This window comes from Schistocerca piceifrons, chromosome 8 (assembly GCF_021461385.2).
Source record: "Schistocerca piceifrons isolate TAMUIC-IGC-003096 chromosome 8, iqSchPice1.1, whole genome shotgun sequence".
Classification (NCBI taxonomy): Eukaryota; Metazoa; Arthropoda; class Insecta; order Orthoptera; family Acrididae; genus Schistocerca; species Schistocerca piceifrons.
The window spans coordinates 138,778,946-138,798,724 of NC_060145.1; the positions used below are offsets into that span (position 1 = coordinate 138,778,946).

The following is a 19,779-nucleotide window of genomic DNA, read 5'->3' on the forward strand; positions in this document are numbered from 1 at the left end:
AATGTTTTATTTGTGGAGAAATTATTTCAACACATGAGTAGCAGTTATGTTTGTTGAGTTGTCAAGAGTGGTACAGTGTCAGAGATGATAACGTATACTTTGTTTATTAACATTGGGTTGTTTATTTAGGAAAAAGCATGTCGTTTAAGAAAGATTTGATTTTACTTTTAAAACCTTATTACAGCATAAACATTTTGTTAAGTTTGTCTTATATACTATGTAAGAAAGTTCCTTTTGTGTGTGGGATTTTGTTTCCAGGCAGCTATCCACAATGTGAATTAGATACCGTACGTACTCAACACAAATAGGTCACAGAATTTGACAACTTTTATATTCGTCGCACTTTCACATATTGCGTTACATATTTCAGAGGGAATCGGAGATCCTATTTTTTCTCATAATAGTAGTAATGATGAAAACCAAGAAATCTGGAAGCGTCACTATGATAAACTATCTGACTTCCAGCTTCATTTACAATAAAGTAGCAAACATGATATTATGGTTTTATGCTGACGTACGCATGGGAATAATATTTAGCGTAATTTGTATATGTAAGTAGAACTTTTCGCTACCTCTAATAATGAAAATCGTAGGTGAATAAATGTTATGCACATTTGACATACAAGATTTAATATTCATGGATGGAGCCATATTTTATACATGTTGCTGGTTTCACAGTCTTTGCGATGGTGTTTCCTGAGCCAACGTACAGCGGCCCGGATAAAGTTGTCTACTTCAGAACTGCTGCAGGCTTGGAAGAACAACTCGAGAGAGACAGGAGAGTTACGTGGCTGGTTGTGTTCTATACTGCATGGAATCCTGCCTGTGTTACTTTTGCACCAATATTTGCCGAATTGTCTGCTGAGTAAGTATAATTTTGCTTAAATTTACTGCTTGTATAAGGTTCTCTACAACTCTCTTGAGTTACGTATTCTGTGTTTGTCTGATTGGAGACCTCCTTCAGAAGACTCTTTTGACCAGAGGAGTTCACTACATACAGTCACCTGTGTAAAGGTAAAAGTAATTCTCAGTGCAGTTTAGTCGTGTGTGTTGTGTCTGCTATTATGAATTGGACAGTGTGGCTTGTGTACACATCTGTCACAGTATCTCAAAGTGTCATTTCAAAATAAAACCATGCCCAGATAGTCATTTTATGATAAATAGGACTCTTAGTATGAGAATCTGCATATAAAATGTGCATGCCTCTCGGCAATCTCATGTGAACAATAAACCCCTTCTGTGAAACATAGAACATTGAAAATCCGCATTGTAGTGGTCACCTTCAGCACTGCACCAGCTGATATATAGCATATATGCTGCATACAAGTTCTGACTCCTGGGCACTCTGAGGAGAATTCAACAGAACAATGTACTACTTTATTGGAGGCAGCTGGGAGTATTGTGTCAACCTAGGCTGTAAGCGCCTGCCTTCATGTAATCAGTTTGTCTTCTTGGCACACATTACAAACAACAGCACAAGCTATCCCAACACCATGAGGAGTGAAGATGATGGGCAAGAGAACACCTGGAATTGTACCAGGACCAATGGTGTGGGTTTTCTTCACTGACAAGTGCGGGATTCATGTGATGCCTGATGATCATCATAAAAGTATGTGGAGACATCCAGTTACCAATGCCCCTCTCGGGCATCCATTGTCAAGAGTTAAACAGGGAAGTGGACTAATATCATATGTAGCTATCTGACAGCTCTCGTTACCATTGATGATAATTGGAGGTCTGCACAATATTGGGACAAGATCACCAAGTCTATTGTCCAGCCCAATAGTCGGCAAGATTGATTTGTGTTTCAAGATGATAATGCATGAACATGCTTTGCCTCAACATGGTAACACAGCCCCGCTCAAGAAGGGAAAAGAGCCAAATGTCCTATGGTATCTGCTAACATGCTTGGGACCAGGTAAAACTTGCAGCGTGTAATTGTAGGAAAACCTTCCTCGCACACTGGATGATCACAGAAGGGCTGCTGTTGAAGAGTGGAACAGGCTTGAGCCACCTTATGTATGGCATAGGGTGAAACAACCCAATATTAAATGTTACCCAGCAACAGATTTTGATATCACAGAAATTCAAAGGTGCGCACTTTCTAACGGGCAGCCTTTATTTTTGCTTGTGTTTTGTTTTTACCTCACAGTGAAGTTATTTTTTCATCATGCTTATTCATTTGTTTCTTGCCCTCATTGAATCTAAGCCTGCACATGTTCTCGGATGTGCACAATGTTCAAAACTCTTCTTGGTCAATTCATTTGTGATTCACTTATTTATTTATTTTATTTATTTATTTATTTATTTTTTTTCGTCCTTCAAACTCAGCAAATCGAGCATAGAAAGTGGAGCTGATTGAGACGTAATGGTCTGCCGACAACTGTAACTGCATGAGAACTGTCACTGAATATTTAAAACCTGAAATGTCAACCATGTAATTGACATGTGTTATCGTTCACTACAAAGAACAAAGTGCAGTTGTAATCTTCAGCCATTTGACATTCATTGCCGCATGAAGGCCTCCTCCAGACTTTTCCACGCAGTGCGCTCTTTAGTTATATGAGTACAGTACTCGTATTAAGTTACTCAACTTAGAAACTAAAGAGGAAAATACCTCATTCTTTCCACCTGCTGTACATACATGATGTCACTTTAGAACATTTTGTTCTGCCAGTTACATTTCTCATTTTATTTGTTTATTAGAGTGCTAGTAATATTCGTATCACTTGACTACATTGATATCATACCCTGTGTCACAGTAAGTTAAATAATCAAATAATTTTCTGTTAATGATTTAAACATATGCATTACTTTGCTGCTGCAGATATGGTCTTGAAAATTTGAAATTTGGAAAGATTGATGTTGGCCGCTATCCCGATGCAGCCAAAAAGTATAATGTTAATGACTCATCTATGAGTCGCCAGTTGCCTACACTGATACTTTTTAAGGATGGAAAGGAAGTTACAAGACGCCCTGGATTTGATAACAAGGGGAAAGTTATCAAGTTCTTTTTCTCTGGTGTAAGTAGCACAACACTAATAAGTGCTCTATATGTACTATGTGATCTGTATTAATTGTAAATAATAATGTACAGAAAGTTCTGGTTGAGAATAATGAATTATTTAGGAACAAAGGAGTCAACTCACTTTAAGACAGAAGTGCTGCATCATTGACGGAGACGCACACAAATGGCACAGAGCTTTACTTCGGTAGCTTTCGGAATGCAGTTCCTTTCTCAAGCTGTAGGACACACTAGGATGCACATGTCCGCGCGCTCTCTCTCTCTCTCTCTCTCTCTCTCTCTCTCTCTCTCTCTCTCTTTCTTTTTCGAGGACTGGTTGTTTGTGTTGTCCTTATAATTTCATCATCATCATCATTTGTGTCAGTGGCTAGATTGGACGGTGTAAAAATTGGGATTTTGTAGGGGTGCTGATGACCACGCAGTTGAGCACCCCACAAACCAATCATAATCATCATCTGTCTATATCTCTCTCTCTCTCACTCACTCACTCACATGCACCTGTCTGTCACCCAATGTTGTGCTCATTCGACTGGCAGCTCTTTCCTGGCCCCTGGTGAGTGTACTGGGGTGAGGTGGGATTGAAGTGCGGGGTGGGGTAAGGGATTGAGAGAGGTGACAGGCAGGGAGCAGGTTGGGGGGAAGCGTCTAGCGGCTCATGGGAGACTTGGGAGTCGTCTGTGGGCTAGCTAGGGTACAGGTAGAGGGGCAGATGAGCACTCGATTTCACAGACTAGGGCGTGAGATGGTAACACACAACTAGCTGCCACATATTGGGCATTGGTAATGAGAGAGGATGATGTGTGTACACACACACACGCTATTTGGTTTGGCTGGGGAGACAGCGAGTTACTTTAGGTGTTAGGCCGGAGAGGTTGTGAGAGTGAAGGATGTTCTGTAAGCATAGCTCCCATCTGCGCAGTTCAGAAAAGCTTGTGGTATTGGGGAGGATCCAGATGGCGTGGGTTGTGAAGCGAGCATTGAAATTTTGCATGTTGTGGTTGGTCCACCTTGGTTTATGCAACAGTTTGACGGTGGCTCTTCATTCTGGTTGACAGCTGGTTGGTTGTCATGTGTGTGCAGTGGTTGTGACAGAGCTGGTATATAACATGGCTGCTTTCACAGCCTCTTACAGGGTAGGATAAGCCTATGACAGGATTGGAGTAGGAAGTGCTAAGTGGGTGGATAGGGCAGGTCTTGCATCTGGGTTTTCCACAAGGTACGATCCCTGTGGTAGAGGACTGGGGGTGGGAGTGGCAGAGAGATGGACTAGGATGTTGTGGTGGTTGGATGGGTGGCAGAGCACTTTAGGAGAGGTTGGAAGTATCTTGGGTAGGATATCCCTCATTTCAGGGGATGATGATAGATAATCAAAGCCCTGATGAAGGACATGGTTCAGTCGTCCCAGTCCCAGGTGGTATTGGGTGACAAAAGGGGTGCTTCTGTGTGGCTGGTACTTGGAATGGATGTGAGGATCAGTTGTGTGCGAGGATATGGCACAGGGGATCTGCTTTTTGTTGGGTGAGGGAGGGTATAGACCGTCTGCGAAGGCCTTTGTGAGGCCTTCAGCATACTGGGCGAGGGAGTTCTCATCACTGCAGGTGCATCTGCCATGACTGGCCAGGCTTTATGGGAGGGATTATTTGGCTTGGAAGGGGTGGCAGCTGTCAAAGTGCAGGTACTCTTGGTGATTGCTGAGTTTGATGTGGACTGAGGTGTGGATGGAGCCATTTGAGAGGAGGAGATCAACATCTAGGATGGTGGCATGATGGGTGGAGGCGGGCTAGGTGATCGACTGCACAGCGTTTTACATTGGTATGACAAGCAACCAACTGTCAGCCAGAATGAACAGCCACTGTCGACTGTTGCCAAAAACAAGGTGGACCACTCACAACATGCAGCAGAGCGCAACATGCGAGCGAGCTGTGCAGGTGGGAGCTATCCTTACAGCACATCCTTCACTCCCGTAAACTCCCTGGCCTAAACCCAAGTTAACTCACTGTCCCCCCCACCTTCACCAAATTGTGTGTGTGTTTGTGTGTGTGTGTGTGTGTGTGTGTGTGTGTGTGTGTGTGTGTGTGTGTGTGTTTCTTGTACAGCTTGAGAAAGGAATTCCACCCCAAAAGGCAGCAAAGTAAAGCTCTGTACCTTTTTGGTGTGCATCTGCCGACTACGCATCTCTTCTGCTGTTAGGCGAATTATCTCCTTTATTCCTAAATAATTCAGTAATTGTAAATGAAAGCAACACTGTTGATGGAATATTAAAACCCACAGGAAGAAACTAGTCTGAGAAAGACAGCAGTTGGCATGGAGATAGATACCTTGCTCAGAAATGATGCCTTTATGTTATCAATTGGGTGTAATGTTACCATGTTTTCTTCCTTCTCAATCATTTAACAAACTGTAGTGATTATCTATCTCAGAAGTGCAAAGTACAAGGAAGTAATAGGTTAATTGCAGATTAAGTATATTAATTGTTCTCTGCAGTAGTTCAGTTTTGTGAGGAATGTCTTTTTAGGTTTGCTTCAAAACCTGAAAGGTAAAAATCTGGGAGGAGTCATCGTCTTAGATAAGTTTTTTGTTATAAAATTATTTACAATTAAACTAGCCATCATTTTAAGACTATTTCAGTGGGCACCATTATTATGCACATTGGCTTTACAGATTCACAGAAGCTAGAATAAATGAAAAGGCTTATACATTCTGAGCAACACATAAAGATTGACATGAACTTAAGGAGACTGCTGCCAGAGTACAACCATTACTTGAAAATGAATTACTGCAATATAATGAAAAGAATAGATTACTACTCATCATTAAGATGACACATTGAGTTGCAGACAGGCACAACTGAATGACTGTTGCACATTGAGCTTGCGGCCAAAGGCTTCTTCAGTAAAACACACACACACACACACACACACACACACACACACACACACACACACACACACCTTACATACACAATCTGGCCAGAATGCTTATTTGAAACTCTAATCTACAGAGCGTAAAAAAACACACATTATTGAATTGTTACTCAAATTAGCTGAATTAATAGTGTGGATAGTACTGTTTACAGTTTCAGAGATACAAAAGTTTGATAATACTGCTGTAGAAATATTAGCGTATCTGTAGCCAGATGATAATACAGAGGTAAAAGCCTACAATGGGGCCAGTGGCATATTTAATGTGTTTCATGCAGGAATGTTGTCAGCACGTGCCGTGATGTATGTTGGGAACAGAAGAAGGTGTGTCAGCTGTTTGTGTTACGCAGCCAATGAGTAGGCGGGCAACGTATTTCCAAGTAATACATTTGTAAGAAAGGGTGAAACATTGCTGTAAACAAGGATTATAAATTTAATTGCTCCTTGTTTGAGTCACAGATATTTATGCTGTGCTGGTATCTGCACACCAAGGACAGTGTAACAACACATGATACATTGAGAAAAGCAGTGAAATATTTCTCTGCTCTGTGTTGAAAGGCTATCAGCCTGTGCAAGCACACTGAGTAAATGGAGTGTTTTTTAATTAGATCGTGGGAGAAGGTAGTGAATTTTAGTTAAATAATTAATTAAATAATTCCTGTCCTTCTGTATCTCCTCCATGTCCGAACAACATCGCTTTGGTTGACTTCGAGACACCTGAACACTTCACTTGTTGAGACCCCTTCCTGGCACAAAGTAAAAATGTGGACCCAATTGAACCGCGGTATTGACCCTCTAGGCATTGTTTAACTATAGACAAGACGAACCGTGTACCTCCCTTCTGGTGGAATAACTGGAACTGATTGGCTGTCAGACCCCCTCCGTCTAGTAGGTGCTGCTCATGCTTGGTTATTTACATCTTTGGACAGGTCTAGTGACATCTCTGAACAGTCAAAGGGCCTTTGTCTGTGATACAATATCCACAGTCAATGTCTATCTGCAGGTTTTCTGGGAACTGGGGTGATGCAAAACTTTTTTTGATGTGTATATTAAGCAGATGTTGTAAGCCACAGCAGTGAAATAACCAGAATTCACCAAGGAAAACGTAGTATACACTGTTACAAATTCACAACACAGTTTATAAATAGCGTATCATATCAAATAGTTCCCCAAAGCAAACACTCAGGAAGTTTTACTGATGCCTACAGCTCATAACAACAACAACTCATTTAGCAACCAAACACTAATTAAGTACAGCTCAGAACAGATCGACTGTAGCAATAGTATGCATTAAAAGGGGCATAAACCAGTTTTTTTACCTGAATAAATAGTTTTGAGATTGTATTCTAAACCCATCGCTGTGTTACAGAAGATATGCTGCATTAATATGGGGAAGTTCTAGTAGAATGGAAATAATGTAGGAATAAAGATAACAACTCACCAAATTGTAAAGCCAATGAGTCCTCAACAGGCACATAAATAAGACTGAAAATTTTGCTAGCTTTCGAAAGAATCTTTTTTCAAACTAGGGTACTCTCTCTCTCTCTCTCTCTCTCTCTCTCTCTCTCTCTCTCTCTCTCTCTCACTCACATATGGCTATAACATGCTTAACTGCAGCAGTTCCGCAGCTTGACTGGGGCAAGAGGTTGTGTTGGGTGGGTTGAGTGAGGAGGTGATGAGTGGGAGGGAAGATTGGGGAAAAGTAGCTGATAGCTTGGAGGGAGACAGCTTGTGCTGTGGGTAGCAATGCAACACAGGCACTGGCAGTGATGAGTTTATGTTTATGATGCGCACAGTGATAATGATGTAGAGGAATGGATTGTAAGGGGAGGGGAAGGGTACAGAACAGAGAAAGACAATGAAGAGGGTGCAGATGCTGAATGGTAAATTTGGGGTTTTTGTGCAGGAGGGTACGGGTATAGGGCAGGAGGCCAGCAGAGATTGATGCCAGGGGTATTACAAGAACAAAGGTTATGTTGTGAGGACAACTCCCATCTACATTGTTCAGAGTAGTAGGTGTTGGAGAGGCGGAGCCAGATGGCATGGATTGTGAAGCAGCTGTTAAAATCAGGCATGTTGAGCTCAGAAACACATTCTGACAGTGCGTGGTCATCTAGGTTCTTAGCCACAGTCCATTGGTGGACATTCATTAAAGTAGGCAGGTGGTTTTGGTGGTCATGCTAAAAAAAAAAAAAATGCTGTGTGGAAATTGCAGCAGACTTTGTGTGTGACATGGCTGCTTTTACAAGAGACCCTGGCTCTGATGGGATGGAATAATATTGTGCTGGGACAGGAGTATGATGCATTGGGTGAGTGCATTGGACAGGTATTGCACCTGGATCTTCCATAGAGATGACTCATGTAGCAATGTTGGGAGTGTGCGTGGTATAAGGATCACACAGATGCTGCATAGATTTGCACGTGATCTGGCGTCAAACCCGTGACGACTGTTTGCATCATATCTGCTGGGAAAGCTTGAAGAGTCACATCTGGTACCTTTAAGGGGAGGAGATGGCGAAGAACATATGTCAGTTTGACAAGTTATGCTGTAAGAGAGGTAGATTGTTAAGCAGCCTTGCATTTTGACTGAGATACCGTGACAAGCAAACCATCCCTACGTTTGCTAAATTTAAACATTGTATAAATTCTGTGGCTGCCATTAGAATTACACGAAGAGCGAGTGCGGCACTTGTGAGAGAAAGGTTGCGCTATATGCATAAGGAATTGTGCGTAGTATCCAGACAATCACTATTACCCCATCTGAAGTTTTCAGCGATCCTTTCAGTGGTATCCTGGAACTGGGTAGACAGTACAGCTTGGGCACTAGCTGACTGAACGACAAGCTAAGGTTCTTCAGATGACTAAATACAACCGACTCGAAGCCAGAACGCAAGGACACATGCCAAGAAGAAATGCCAAGATGATGTACTGTGTTTTATCTCACAGAGGAGAATTTGGACAACACTGCAGTTTTGGTGGTACAGAAGGGTCTGAATTACACCAGGGACCATTCCCGTCCGAGATGTGATTAGTGGAATAGAGCAAGCTGTTTTGAAACTCCCTATGGATGCTGCTGTAGAGATTAGACGTGACACATGCGGCATCTTGACTCAAGCTTCACCTAAGAGGTCCAACTTTAACATCACTTCAGCTGAAAGAAATGTGCTACAAGCATTGAGAGAAGACCAAGACATCGTCATCTTACCTGCTGACAAAAGAAATACTACAGTGCTTCTCTTACGTACAGAATATAACAGCAAGATATACAAACTGCTCGACAATCCTGCATACAGTAAATTAAAAAGTGATCTGATGGGTAGACTGTGTAACTCATCAAGAAGAGCTTGATTCTAGCGTGAGTCGCTAAGGGTTTGCATCAACAGGCTGCAGTTCCTCCTAGACTCTATGGCCTACCGAAGATCCATAAGAATGGGGTGCATCTCCATCCAATTGTAAGTAACATATGAGCACCTACTTATTTTGTTTCCAAATATCTGACATCACTATTGGGTCCTCTCGTAGGCAAGTGCGACCATCGTATTCGAAACTGAAGATTTCATAGGTCACCTGAAAACTCTTAGATTGCAATAATTGGATTTCTTAGTAAGTTTCGATGTTGTATCTTCATTTACAAAGACGCCCTTGTGGGACTCTTTGGAGCTCATTAGCAACAAGTTTGAGGAGGACATAGTAGCATTATTTAAACATGTGCTTACTTCAACATACTTCTTATATCATGACCAATATTTTGAACAAGTGGACGGTGTCACCATGGGAAGCTCTGTGTTTCCTGTGGTGGCCAATTATTTTATGGAGGACTTTGAAGAAAAAGCACTACAGTCAGCTACTCTCAAATCCTCTTGTTTTCTGCGGTATGTGGATGATACATTTGTGGTATGTCCACATGGACTTGACACTCTACCTACATTTCTTCAGCATCTGAATCCACCCCATCCGAATATAATCTTCACAATGGAAGTGGAAAAAGATGGTACTTTACCTTTTGTTGATGTTTGGTACAAAGGAAAGCAGGTGGAATCTTGGGAACATAGTGACTACTGCAAGCCAATGCATACAGATCTATTTCTGCAGGCTACAAGCTGCCAACATCCTGCACATTGCGGTAGTGCATTACGTACGCTAGTTCATACAACACATGTGGTATCTGATCCTGAAAGCCTGTCGAGTGAAATACAACATTCGAAGACAGTGTTCCGACAAAACGGTTATTCTAAGAGACAGATACACAATGCATTCAGGCCCAGGTGAGTTCAAGCTATGGAGCAAAATGAGGGTACGAAGACACACACCACTTTGGCCTTTTTGCCATATTTTGGTGCCATGTCGTCAAGAATCGGAAGAGTCCTCGGAAGTTGTTACATTAAGTGTGTTTTTCAACCATCTGCAAAACTGAGAAACCTGTTGGGTTTGGTTAAGGATGATCTTGGCATGAGGAAACATGGTATGTACAAGATTTCTTTTCAATGTGAGGCAGACATGTCGCACAGTGCAAGAACGCTGCGATGAACATAAGTGTCATACATGCCTTCGTCAACCAGAAAAGTGGGCAATTGCAGAACAGTCTGAATATAGGACATTGCATGATTTATGAAAAGATGGAAGTTTTATCCCCAACATCATCTTTCTGGGGCTGTGTCATTAAGGAAGCAGTACATATCCATACAGTCGATAATCTCATCAACACTGATGTGGGATTTCAACTGAGCACAACCTGGAACTCTGCATTGCTTGCTATTAATCATGAGGTGAAACTCAGGATTTTTTGTAACTGACCCATCATAACATTGGTCTAGTACGGTCTTTGGCGAGTAACGTCTGGCCACACTGTTAGTAAATGTTTCGTACAGTGCACACGCAGGAGAGCCGTTCTGCGATTTTCAGCAGAGGACGTTTGAATATGGCACCATATATCTGCAAATCATTTGCTCATGCGCGATTTCTGCACCTGCGCATTCTTCATGCACATGTTCTAGATATGGGGTGCCGACATGCGGATACCATTAGGCATACCTAGCCACCAGCAAGGTTGAACCACCTGAAGATGTTGGACAGTTGGTCCAAGGAAATATTGTGGAATTTGCACAACCTGATCTGGATTCAAACCTGTGAAGACTATTTACTACAACCCTCAATGTTTAAAAATTATTTATGTAATTTATTTTTCTCTCTTAGCTGCATATTTTGTTATAGTATGGCTAGTTTCTGGTCACACTTTATCATCTGCAGATAAAAAAAAAAAAAAAAAAAAAAAAAAAAAAAAAAAAAAAAAAAATGTATGTGCTTTCCATTATTTTACTGTAATTACAAAAGTATTGTAGACAGCTGTTGAATTTACCTAGCTATTTGTGTATTCAACAGTTGTATACAGTATGTCTCTATTTATTGTGTAATAATGGAAAATACATATTTAGTTTTTTTTTAGGTCTGAGATGAGCAAGTGTGATTGAAACTAGTCATACCATAAAAAATGTGTAACTTTTTTAAGTATCAACACAGTTGTTGAATTCTCTCACAAAGAATATGCCGGCTGTAGTGAAAATCTCTAATTGTGTTTACCTAAAGACAAGTGTGTTGCCTTTTTAGGATATTTTCATTCCTAGTATTATAAGATTATCTTGCGGGGCAGTACACTTTAACTGTTTATTTATCAGAAGCAAGCAGTAAGGATGCTGTGTAAACTAGGTAATTGTACACAATCACAATATACTGAGGTGACAGAAGTTATGGGATAGCAATATGCACATATACAGACGGTGGTAGTATAATGTACACAAGGTACAAAATGGCAGTGCATTGGCAGTGCTACATTTGTTCTCAGGTGATGTGTGTGAAAAGGTTTCTGTTGGGATTATGGCCCCATGATAGGAATTAACAGACTTTGAAAGCAGAATGGTTGTTGGAAGTAAGACACATGAGATATTCCATTTAGGAAATCATTAGGGAATGCAATATTCTGAGATCCACCGTGTCGAGAGTGTACTGAGGATATCAAATTTCAGGCTTTACCTTTCACTACGGACAACTCAGTGGCCAACAACCTTAAGGTAACAACCCAGAAGAGCAGTTTTGGCGTAGATTTGTCAGTGCTAACAGACGAGCAACACTGTGTGAAATAACCACAGGTATCAATGTCAGATGTGTGACAAATGCTGTTAGGAGAGTGTGGTGAAATTTGGCGGCAGCAGCGACTGACACGAGTGCCTTTGCTAGTAGCACGACATCACCTGCAATGACTCTCCTGGGCTCATGACAACGTTGGTTGGACCCTAGACAATTGGAAAACTGTGGCCTGATCAGTTGAGTCCCAATTCCAATTGGTAAAAACTGATGGTAGGGTTTGAGTGTGGTGCAGACCACATGAATTCACGGACCCAAGTGTCAACAAGACATAGAGCAAGCTGGTGGTGGCTCCATAATGGTGTGGGCTGTGTTTACATGAAATGTACTGGGTCCTCTGGTCCAACTGAACTGATCATTGACTAGAAGTGGTTATGTTTGGATATGAGGAGACCATTTGCAGCTATTCATGGACTTAATATTCCCAAACATTGATGCAATTTTTATGGATGACAATTGGACAATTTGAGTGAATGATTTGGCCACCCACAGTACTGCACACTAATATCATTGAACATTTGTGTGACATAACTGAGAGGACAGTTCGTGCACAAAATCCTGCACTAGCAACACTTTCACAATTGTGGACCAGCTATAGCCGCAGTGTGGCTCAGTATTTCTGCTTCGAATTGCTGCACTACGCTGGGCAAAAAGGAGGTCCAACATGATGTTAGGAGGTATCCCTCGACTTTCGCCACCTCAGTGGAGAAAGTAGAGTCATAATTTTCAAGTAGACTTTGTCGCCATATGTGGGGGTTTGGACACAAGTTGTATATCCTGTTAAGAAATCCTATAATCTTCCATCTAACATGAACCAAGAAGTTGGGAATCTCAACCACTTTAAAAGAAAATTAGAAATGTAATTTATTAGCTACTCTTTCTACAAATTATCTGGACTCAAGGATTGAAAAATTCTAATACCTACATGGAAAATGGCAGTGTTTGTTGTGAATCTGTATGACAAATAGTAATGTAATGTAGGTGAGACCTAGGCTTTGCAGGTATAGGTACTAGTTTTCTTTGAAAAATACCGGTGTAATCATGCAAATATAAAGATATAGATGTGAAATAAACATCACCTGTTTAGTATATCTGAGGATGCAGCAGTGTTTTTCAAAGGAGGAGCTTTCTTTCTAATTTATTTTAAGCTTGCATATGCTTCAACTGGCATAAACATGATTAACATTTAGCACTATAGTGATAGGTTACTATTAATACAGTATACACATTTTGTTTGTGTGATTTACTTGTCTTTTATTAACTTAATCTTGACTAGTTCCACATGCTGGAAGGTTCTCTTTCTTGATAGGATTTGCATAACATGATAAATGAATGAATTCCTTTTACCCTTTAAATGTTAGTGTAAGTGAGCATGTTATGCTCGAAAAAGAGCAGTGATTATTTGGTGGCTGACCCCTGCTACTCAACTTGCTGACACATTAATCACGAAGTTATTGTAACTGAAGAATAGGAATTGTGACATGTTTATGGGAGGACAGTGGTTCATATCCCCATCAGGCAATCCAGATATAAGTTTTCCCATGTTTTACTGAAGTCTTCAGGCAAATGTCTGGGTGTTTCCTTTGAAATGGACACAGCCAATTTCCTTCACTGTCAGTCACCAATCCAAGCTAGCACTCTGTTCTAATGACTTCATCATGAACAGGATGTTAAATTCCAGTTTTCCTTGTTTTCCTGGGTAACAGCTTTTCTTGTTGTTAACATTCACTTTTCTTTCAAAACTTGTTGCCTCTTGGGACAGTACATAGTCAATGCTCTTGTTATCCACCCTGCTGTACATGGCAATGTATGCAACATTTCCACTGTTACTAATGGCATACCACACTGGACTCGCATTCGGGAGGACAACGGTTCAATCCCGTCTCCAGCCATCCTGATTTAGGTTTTCCGTGATTTCCCTAAATCGTTTCAGGCAAATGCCGGGATGGTTCCTTTGAAAGGGCACAGCTGATTTCCTTCCCAATCCTTCCCTAACCCGAGCTTGCGCTCCGTCTCTAATGACCTCGTTGTCGACGGGACGTTAAACACTAACCACCACCACCACTAATGGCATACCAGTCTATGTTGTGTTCACTCTCTCCGTTGACAAAAATCAGCTCCTACAGCTAACCACCTGTACTGACTACAAAATTTCTTGTGCTGAATGCCCTAAATGAAAATAATCATCATAATTCCGTTATAAATACATTAGCTCTACTTCTCTAACAATTTTCGTGTACTATATGAGTTTATGAGCAAGGAAAAGTAGATCAGAAACTACATTATGAAGTGTAATCTGCATTCTCAGTCTACCTTTCTAATAAATAATGGGAGTGACATTATGTGCTTGAAATTATTCTCTTAATGTTGTTGTTTCTAAAGAATTACATTAGTTGATTACTTTACTGTCTTTCTTTTCCTTAATGTTTCATTTGTATTTTTTCTTTGTTTTCAGGATAACGTTAAAGCATCATTTGATCTGAATAACTTGTATAATGAGTGTAAATCAAACCCTTTGAAAAAGAAGAAACCTCTCACTCAAAGGACTGAAATGACAGAAACTGTGAATAATCATGTCAAATCTGAATAGTGCTGAATGTGTATTAAGGCTAGCGTCTGTTAGTATTTTTTCTCTTTTTCTTTTGCAATTGGCTGTGCTTTAAGTGTTTTATTGTCACACTAGTGATTCATACAAGAGAACAAGAGCCACAACTGTAAAAGGTTTATGCTATGAGCAAGCGCACACAGTGGTCCATGGACTTTTTTTAAGCCAAAAATGAAACTGTTTGCTTAATTTGCTATACACAGGTATTATATAGAATGTAGCTCTAAACCAAAGATTCTTACAAAATATCGGTCGAGTATTAAGTTCTGAGTGTATACATGTGAAAGAGCAGTGCATTTTTCTAGATTAATTGTTTCAGTCTCTCGGAAGTTCTCTTCACTGACTGAAATATTGTCAGTTTCAGTACCATAAATATATTAAAACTGAATGTTTTATGTCATAATAAGCTGATGCTGCTGAACATGTAACATTGTGAACCATTGCAGTATCATAAGAAGAGAATTGTGACTTCTATTTTGTGGATTATTTTACTTTTCCATTTACATACATGATTACTGCTATCTGAGTAGCAACAAAGCTTTTGATTGCAGCAAACTCGCAAAATGTAAAGAAGACAACAGGTAAGAGACAAGGTCTAGCTATAACATAGTGTAAGCAAAATAGGCAGCTTCTTTAGGTGCTAAAATTTTCTGGGCACCAAATAATAGGCACACAACAAACAAAAATTTTTGTTCATTTGTATGGTTAGGAGTTTTGCTTTCAGACTAGTATTCTACTGAAGTATTATTGTTGTGGCCAAGGGAGGAACAACCATGCCTGATTTCTGTCATCAGTTCCCACTTGCAGCTCATATGCTTATACTGGCTTGCCATTATAGTAAGGGATACATTCCAGTTCTGGTTTCTGCACTTTTGTTTACTCCACATTTATGCCAATGTTGCCCCACTATGTATTATTCTTCCGGTGGCAACTGTGAAGCAAAATCAATCTAGCCAATGATTTATTGTTTTCCAGTTTTGTTCATCCACATGAAGGCAGCATGTTTGCTCTGCAATGTAGAAGTGGTATAAATGATTTTTTTGTGTTAAAAGATAATTATTTTAGCTAAAGCAAACAATGGAAGCCCCAATAGGAATATCAACAATGTAGGAAAAAATAGATTACCACTTACTGCAAAGAAGACACATTAAATTGCAGACAGGCAAAATTATAAAATACTTACACAAAGCTTTCAGTCACAGCCTCCATCAGCAAAAGAAAAACACACACCATTCATCCACAAGCACGCACAACTCACGCTCTCATAACTGTCAGCTCTGGCAGCTGAGGCCAGAATGCAGCTATCGTATGGGATGGCAGCAGCAATCTGGAGGGGTTGGAGAGGGGAAGGGTATACCGTATTTACTCGAATCTAAGCCGCACCTGAAAAACGAGACTCGAAATCAAGGAAAAAAAGTTTTCCCGAATCTAAGCAGCACCCTAAATTTGAGACTTGAAATTCAAGGGGACAGAAAAGTTTTAGGCAGCACCTCCAAATCGAAACAAAGTTGGTCCACTGTAATATGAGACACAATTTAGGTCCAATGAATGACGATACAGCTACAGTAGTTTGCTTCGAGTCGTAAGCTTAGCAGTTAAGCTTTACCAGGTAGCCATTGCTATGTGTCAGGCGCTCCATCCGTGTTTATAAGGGTACCCTTCCTTTCTCATGTCCCTCGTCTGGTTTGAATTGATTGCTTATTTTTCATTGATCTGGTAAGTGCCGTTCTCTTTGTTATAGGTGTTTACGTCACTCTAAGCTGAAAATGCATAACTGTTCTGTGTCATGCATTGTTTGTCGCATACTGATAATGAGTGTTTACGGCTTGTCGCCGCTCGCAGCATGGCTTGCCTTTGTGCACGGTACCGCCGCTTACAACTAAAAAAAAAAAAAAAAGAAAGAGAGAGGAATCGTCTCATTAGCGAAACAATGGCAAGAGACTGCTATTTGTTGTTACTTACACTGCTGCTTACTTTGATAATGATCAACAAGAACCAAATAATAGACTGCGTATGTATGATAGATATTCTGAACGAGAGTTTAGCGAAATTTTTTCTCCATTTGAAAATCTTTGCAGACGCCTCTTTCTGCACAGAAATTAGAGTCATCTTAGATTTAAAAATCTAATCAGTTGCCATGCTTCATTTCTGACTGTATCACTATTCAACATAAGAATAATACGAATATAAACATGATATGATATGTATATTCTTCTGCGTTTGCTGTTGTCTCACTCTAGTTTTGTAGTTTATTAGGCAGACAGGATTTAAATGAAATAGCAGCAAACACGAAACAATACATGGCAAAATGTTTATATTTGTATTATTCTTATGGTGAAAAGAATACTGCATGTGATTCACAATTCATAAAAGTTCCTATTAGCAACCATCTTTTCTCACAGGTAGGAAAAAATTCAGAACGCAGAGTTGGCCATATTGACAAACATCCCAAACTGTCTCGCCAGTCGAAGTTTCATAGTACATTGAAATGCTGCTACATTCGATGATGAAAAATACGGAATTTGTATTTACTTCGTTGGGTAATGCATGAAAATGCAGTGGTCGAAACTCAGGGTGTGTGTGTGTGTGTTGCTTTTTTTTTTTTTTTTTTTTTTTTTTTTTTTTTTTTTTTTTTTTTGACTGACGCAGAGATTTTGGCGCCAGTATTTATCTTTGTGCCTGCAAAGGATGCTGTGTAGCGCTACATATATTCGACGGCAGAAGTTAGTTGTGGCGGCACCTACCAACATTTTTCAGAATTTCCGCTTACTTTGCACTCGATTCTAAGCCACAGGCGGTTTTTTGGATTACAAAAACCGGAAAAAAAGTGCAGCTTAGATTTGAGTAAATACGGTAGTAGTGGACAGGTGGGGTGGAGGTCAGAGGGACAGAGCAACACTTTCTAGTAGAGTGCACCGGGACTAGAATGCCAACAGGTGTAGTGTCAAGAGATTGTGGAAGAGGAATGTCGGGTGAAAGGGCGAAAAAGGAGAGGAGCTGGGAAAGATGGGTGAATGCTTTAGCAGGGGGTGGCAAACAAAGAGGCTGGGAGGCAAGGATGGGGAGGAAATTATGGCACAGAAGGGGTGGAAACTGTTGGATGGAGGGTGTGGGGACAGTATATTACCATATGTTGAGGCCGGGATAATTACGGGAGCAGAGAATGTGTTGTGAGAATAACTCCCATCCGTGCAGTTCAGAAAAGTTGATGGTGGAGGGAAGGATCCAGATGGCTCAGATAGTGAACCAGCCATTTAAATCAACCATGCAGTGCCACAGAGGAGTCTAATTTGCTCATGGCCACGGTGAGTGTTCATCCTGTTGAACAGCTGGTTGGCAGTAATACCAATATAAAAAGCTATGCAATGGTTGCAGCAGAGCTGGTAAGTCACATGGTTGCTTTCACAGGTGGCCTAACCCCTGAAGGGGTAGGATAAACCTGTGACAGGACAGGACTAGGAAGTGCTGGGTGGGTGGATTTGGCAGGTCTTGCACGTAGGTCTTCCTCAGGGATATGATACTTGTGGTGAGGGATTGGGATTGGGAGTGGCACAGGGATGAATTAGGATATTGTGGAAGTTGGCTGGGCAACAGAACACCACTTTAGGAGGGCTGGGAAAAATCTCAGTTAGGATGTCCCGTATTTCAGGGCATGATGATAGGAAGTCAAAGCCCTGGCAAAAGGATGTGGTTCAGTTTTTCCAGTTCAGGTTGGTACTGGGTGAAGAAGGGGGCACTCCCTTGTGGCCAGTTCTTGGGGTGGTGGGAGAATTGTAGGTGTGAAAATGTCATGGGAGATCTGTTTGCAGACAAGGTCTGGAGGATAGTGCCTGTTTGTGAATGCCTTGGTGAGACCCTCAGCATACTGAGCAAGAGAGTTCTTGTCGCTACAGATATGCTGTTCCCAGGTGGCCATTCTATATGCAGAGAGATTTTTTGGTGTGAAAGGGATGATAGCTGTCAGAATGCAGGTACTGTTGGTGGTTGGTAGGTTAATGTGGACAGAGGTGCAGATTGAGACATCAGTGAGGAGGAGGTCAACATCTTGGAAGGTGGTGTGCTGGGTTGAGGAGGAGTTGGTGAAGTTGATGGGGGAGAAGGCACTGAGGTCGTGAAGGAATGAAGGTAGGGTGTCCTGGCACTGGGTCCGGATCATGAAAATATCATCAGTGAACCTGAAACAGACTAAGGGTTTGCTATTTTGGGAGGCTAGGAAGTTCTCAGCTAGGTGACCCATAAATAAACAATAAACAAGTTGGCACGGGGAGGGGGGGGGGGGAGGGGGGTGTTGCCCATGACTGTGTTGGGTGTGTTTTTGTATACCTTCCCTTCAAAGGAGAAGTAGTCGTGGGTTAGGATAAAGTTAGAAAGGTGTATGAGGAATGAGGTAGTGAGTCTGGAGTCTGAGGGACGTTGGAAATGGTAGTGTTCAGTAGCAGCTGTAAGATCATAGGCATGAGGGATGTTTGTGTATAGGGAGTTGGTATAAACAGTGACGAGTGGGGATCCAGGAGGTAAATGGGTGGGGATGGTTGGTATCTTTGATGTGGGAGGCTAGATTGTGAGCAATTGGTTATAGGTGTTGGTCAGTGAGGGCCGAAATTCAGCTAATTTATTATGTTTTCTAATTTAATCCGACTAGCAACTCATGAGACTGTCTGTGGCTCCTTTGTTGTATTGACTGAGAGCACTAACACCAAAAAATCAAAAAAAGGGTTCAACAGAACAGTGCTTTGGAGAATGATGTAATGCGAGTACATTTCACTGACACTGAGTAGGGCACAACACTTCCAGAGTATTAATAATGTGAAAAAAGAGAAGAGGAATCATTTGAAACAAGTTTCCTCATTCAATATGCATAAGTCTTTGGGAAAAAATGTGAGTAATCTCAAATCCATCAAACAGTGTGAAATGGCATCCTCTTGGACAAAAGTGCTATGCCATGCCAAGAGGCCAATGAATCTGTGTCAATATCCTATATCAGCAATGAAACACAATGCCCTTGCTGAAGTTATGAGTATCATAAGCTGCAGGGGCATAATGGATACATCTGAATTACAGAATAAATGGAAAATTGAAGGAGTCACAGA

General features: G+C 41.0%; 1 protein-coding gene across 1 annotated transcript; it reads left to right on the forward strand.

Moving 5' to 3' along the window:
• The first annotated feature begins 91 nt into the window (after nt 1-91).
• LOC124711666 (thioredoxin-related transmembrane protein 2 homolog) lies at nt 92-15,163 on the forward strand. The gene is made up of 5 exons (XM_047241857.1): nt 92-287; nt 371-551; nt 679-865; nt 2,828-3,023; nt 14,540-15,163. The coding sequence occupies exons 1-5, from the start codon at nt 138-140 to the stop codon at nt 14,672-14,674; spliced, it is 849 nt and encodes a 282-aa protein (XP_047097813.1). The 5' UTR covers nt 92-137; the 3' UTR covers nt 14,675-15,163.
• The last annotated feature ends 4,616 nt before the right edge of the window (nt 15,164-19,779 follow it).

Bases quoted from the DNA above. Each gene is read 5' to 3' on its own strand.
- LOC124711666 (XM_047241857.1), top strand. From the start codon at position 138: ATGTCGTTTAAGAAAGATTTGATTTTACTTTTAAAACCTTATTACAGC. The intron at 288-370 runs GTACGTACTCAA...TACATATTTCAG, and splicing joins CACAATGTGAATTAGATACC to AGGGAATCGGAGATCCTATT. The intron at 552-678 runs GTAAGTAGAACT...CTGGTTTCACAG, and splicing joins ATTTAGCGTAATTTGTATAT to TCTTTGCGATGGTGTTTCCT.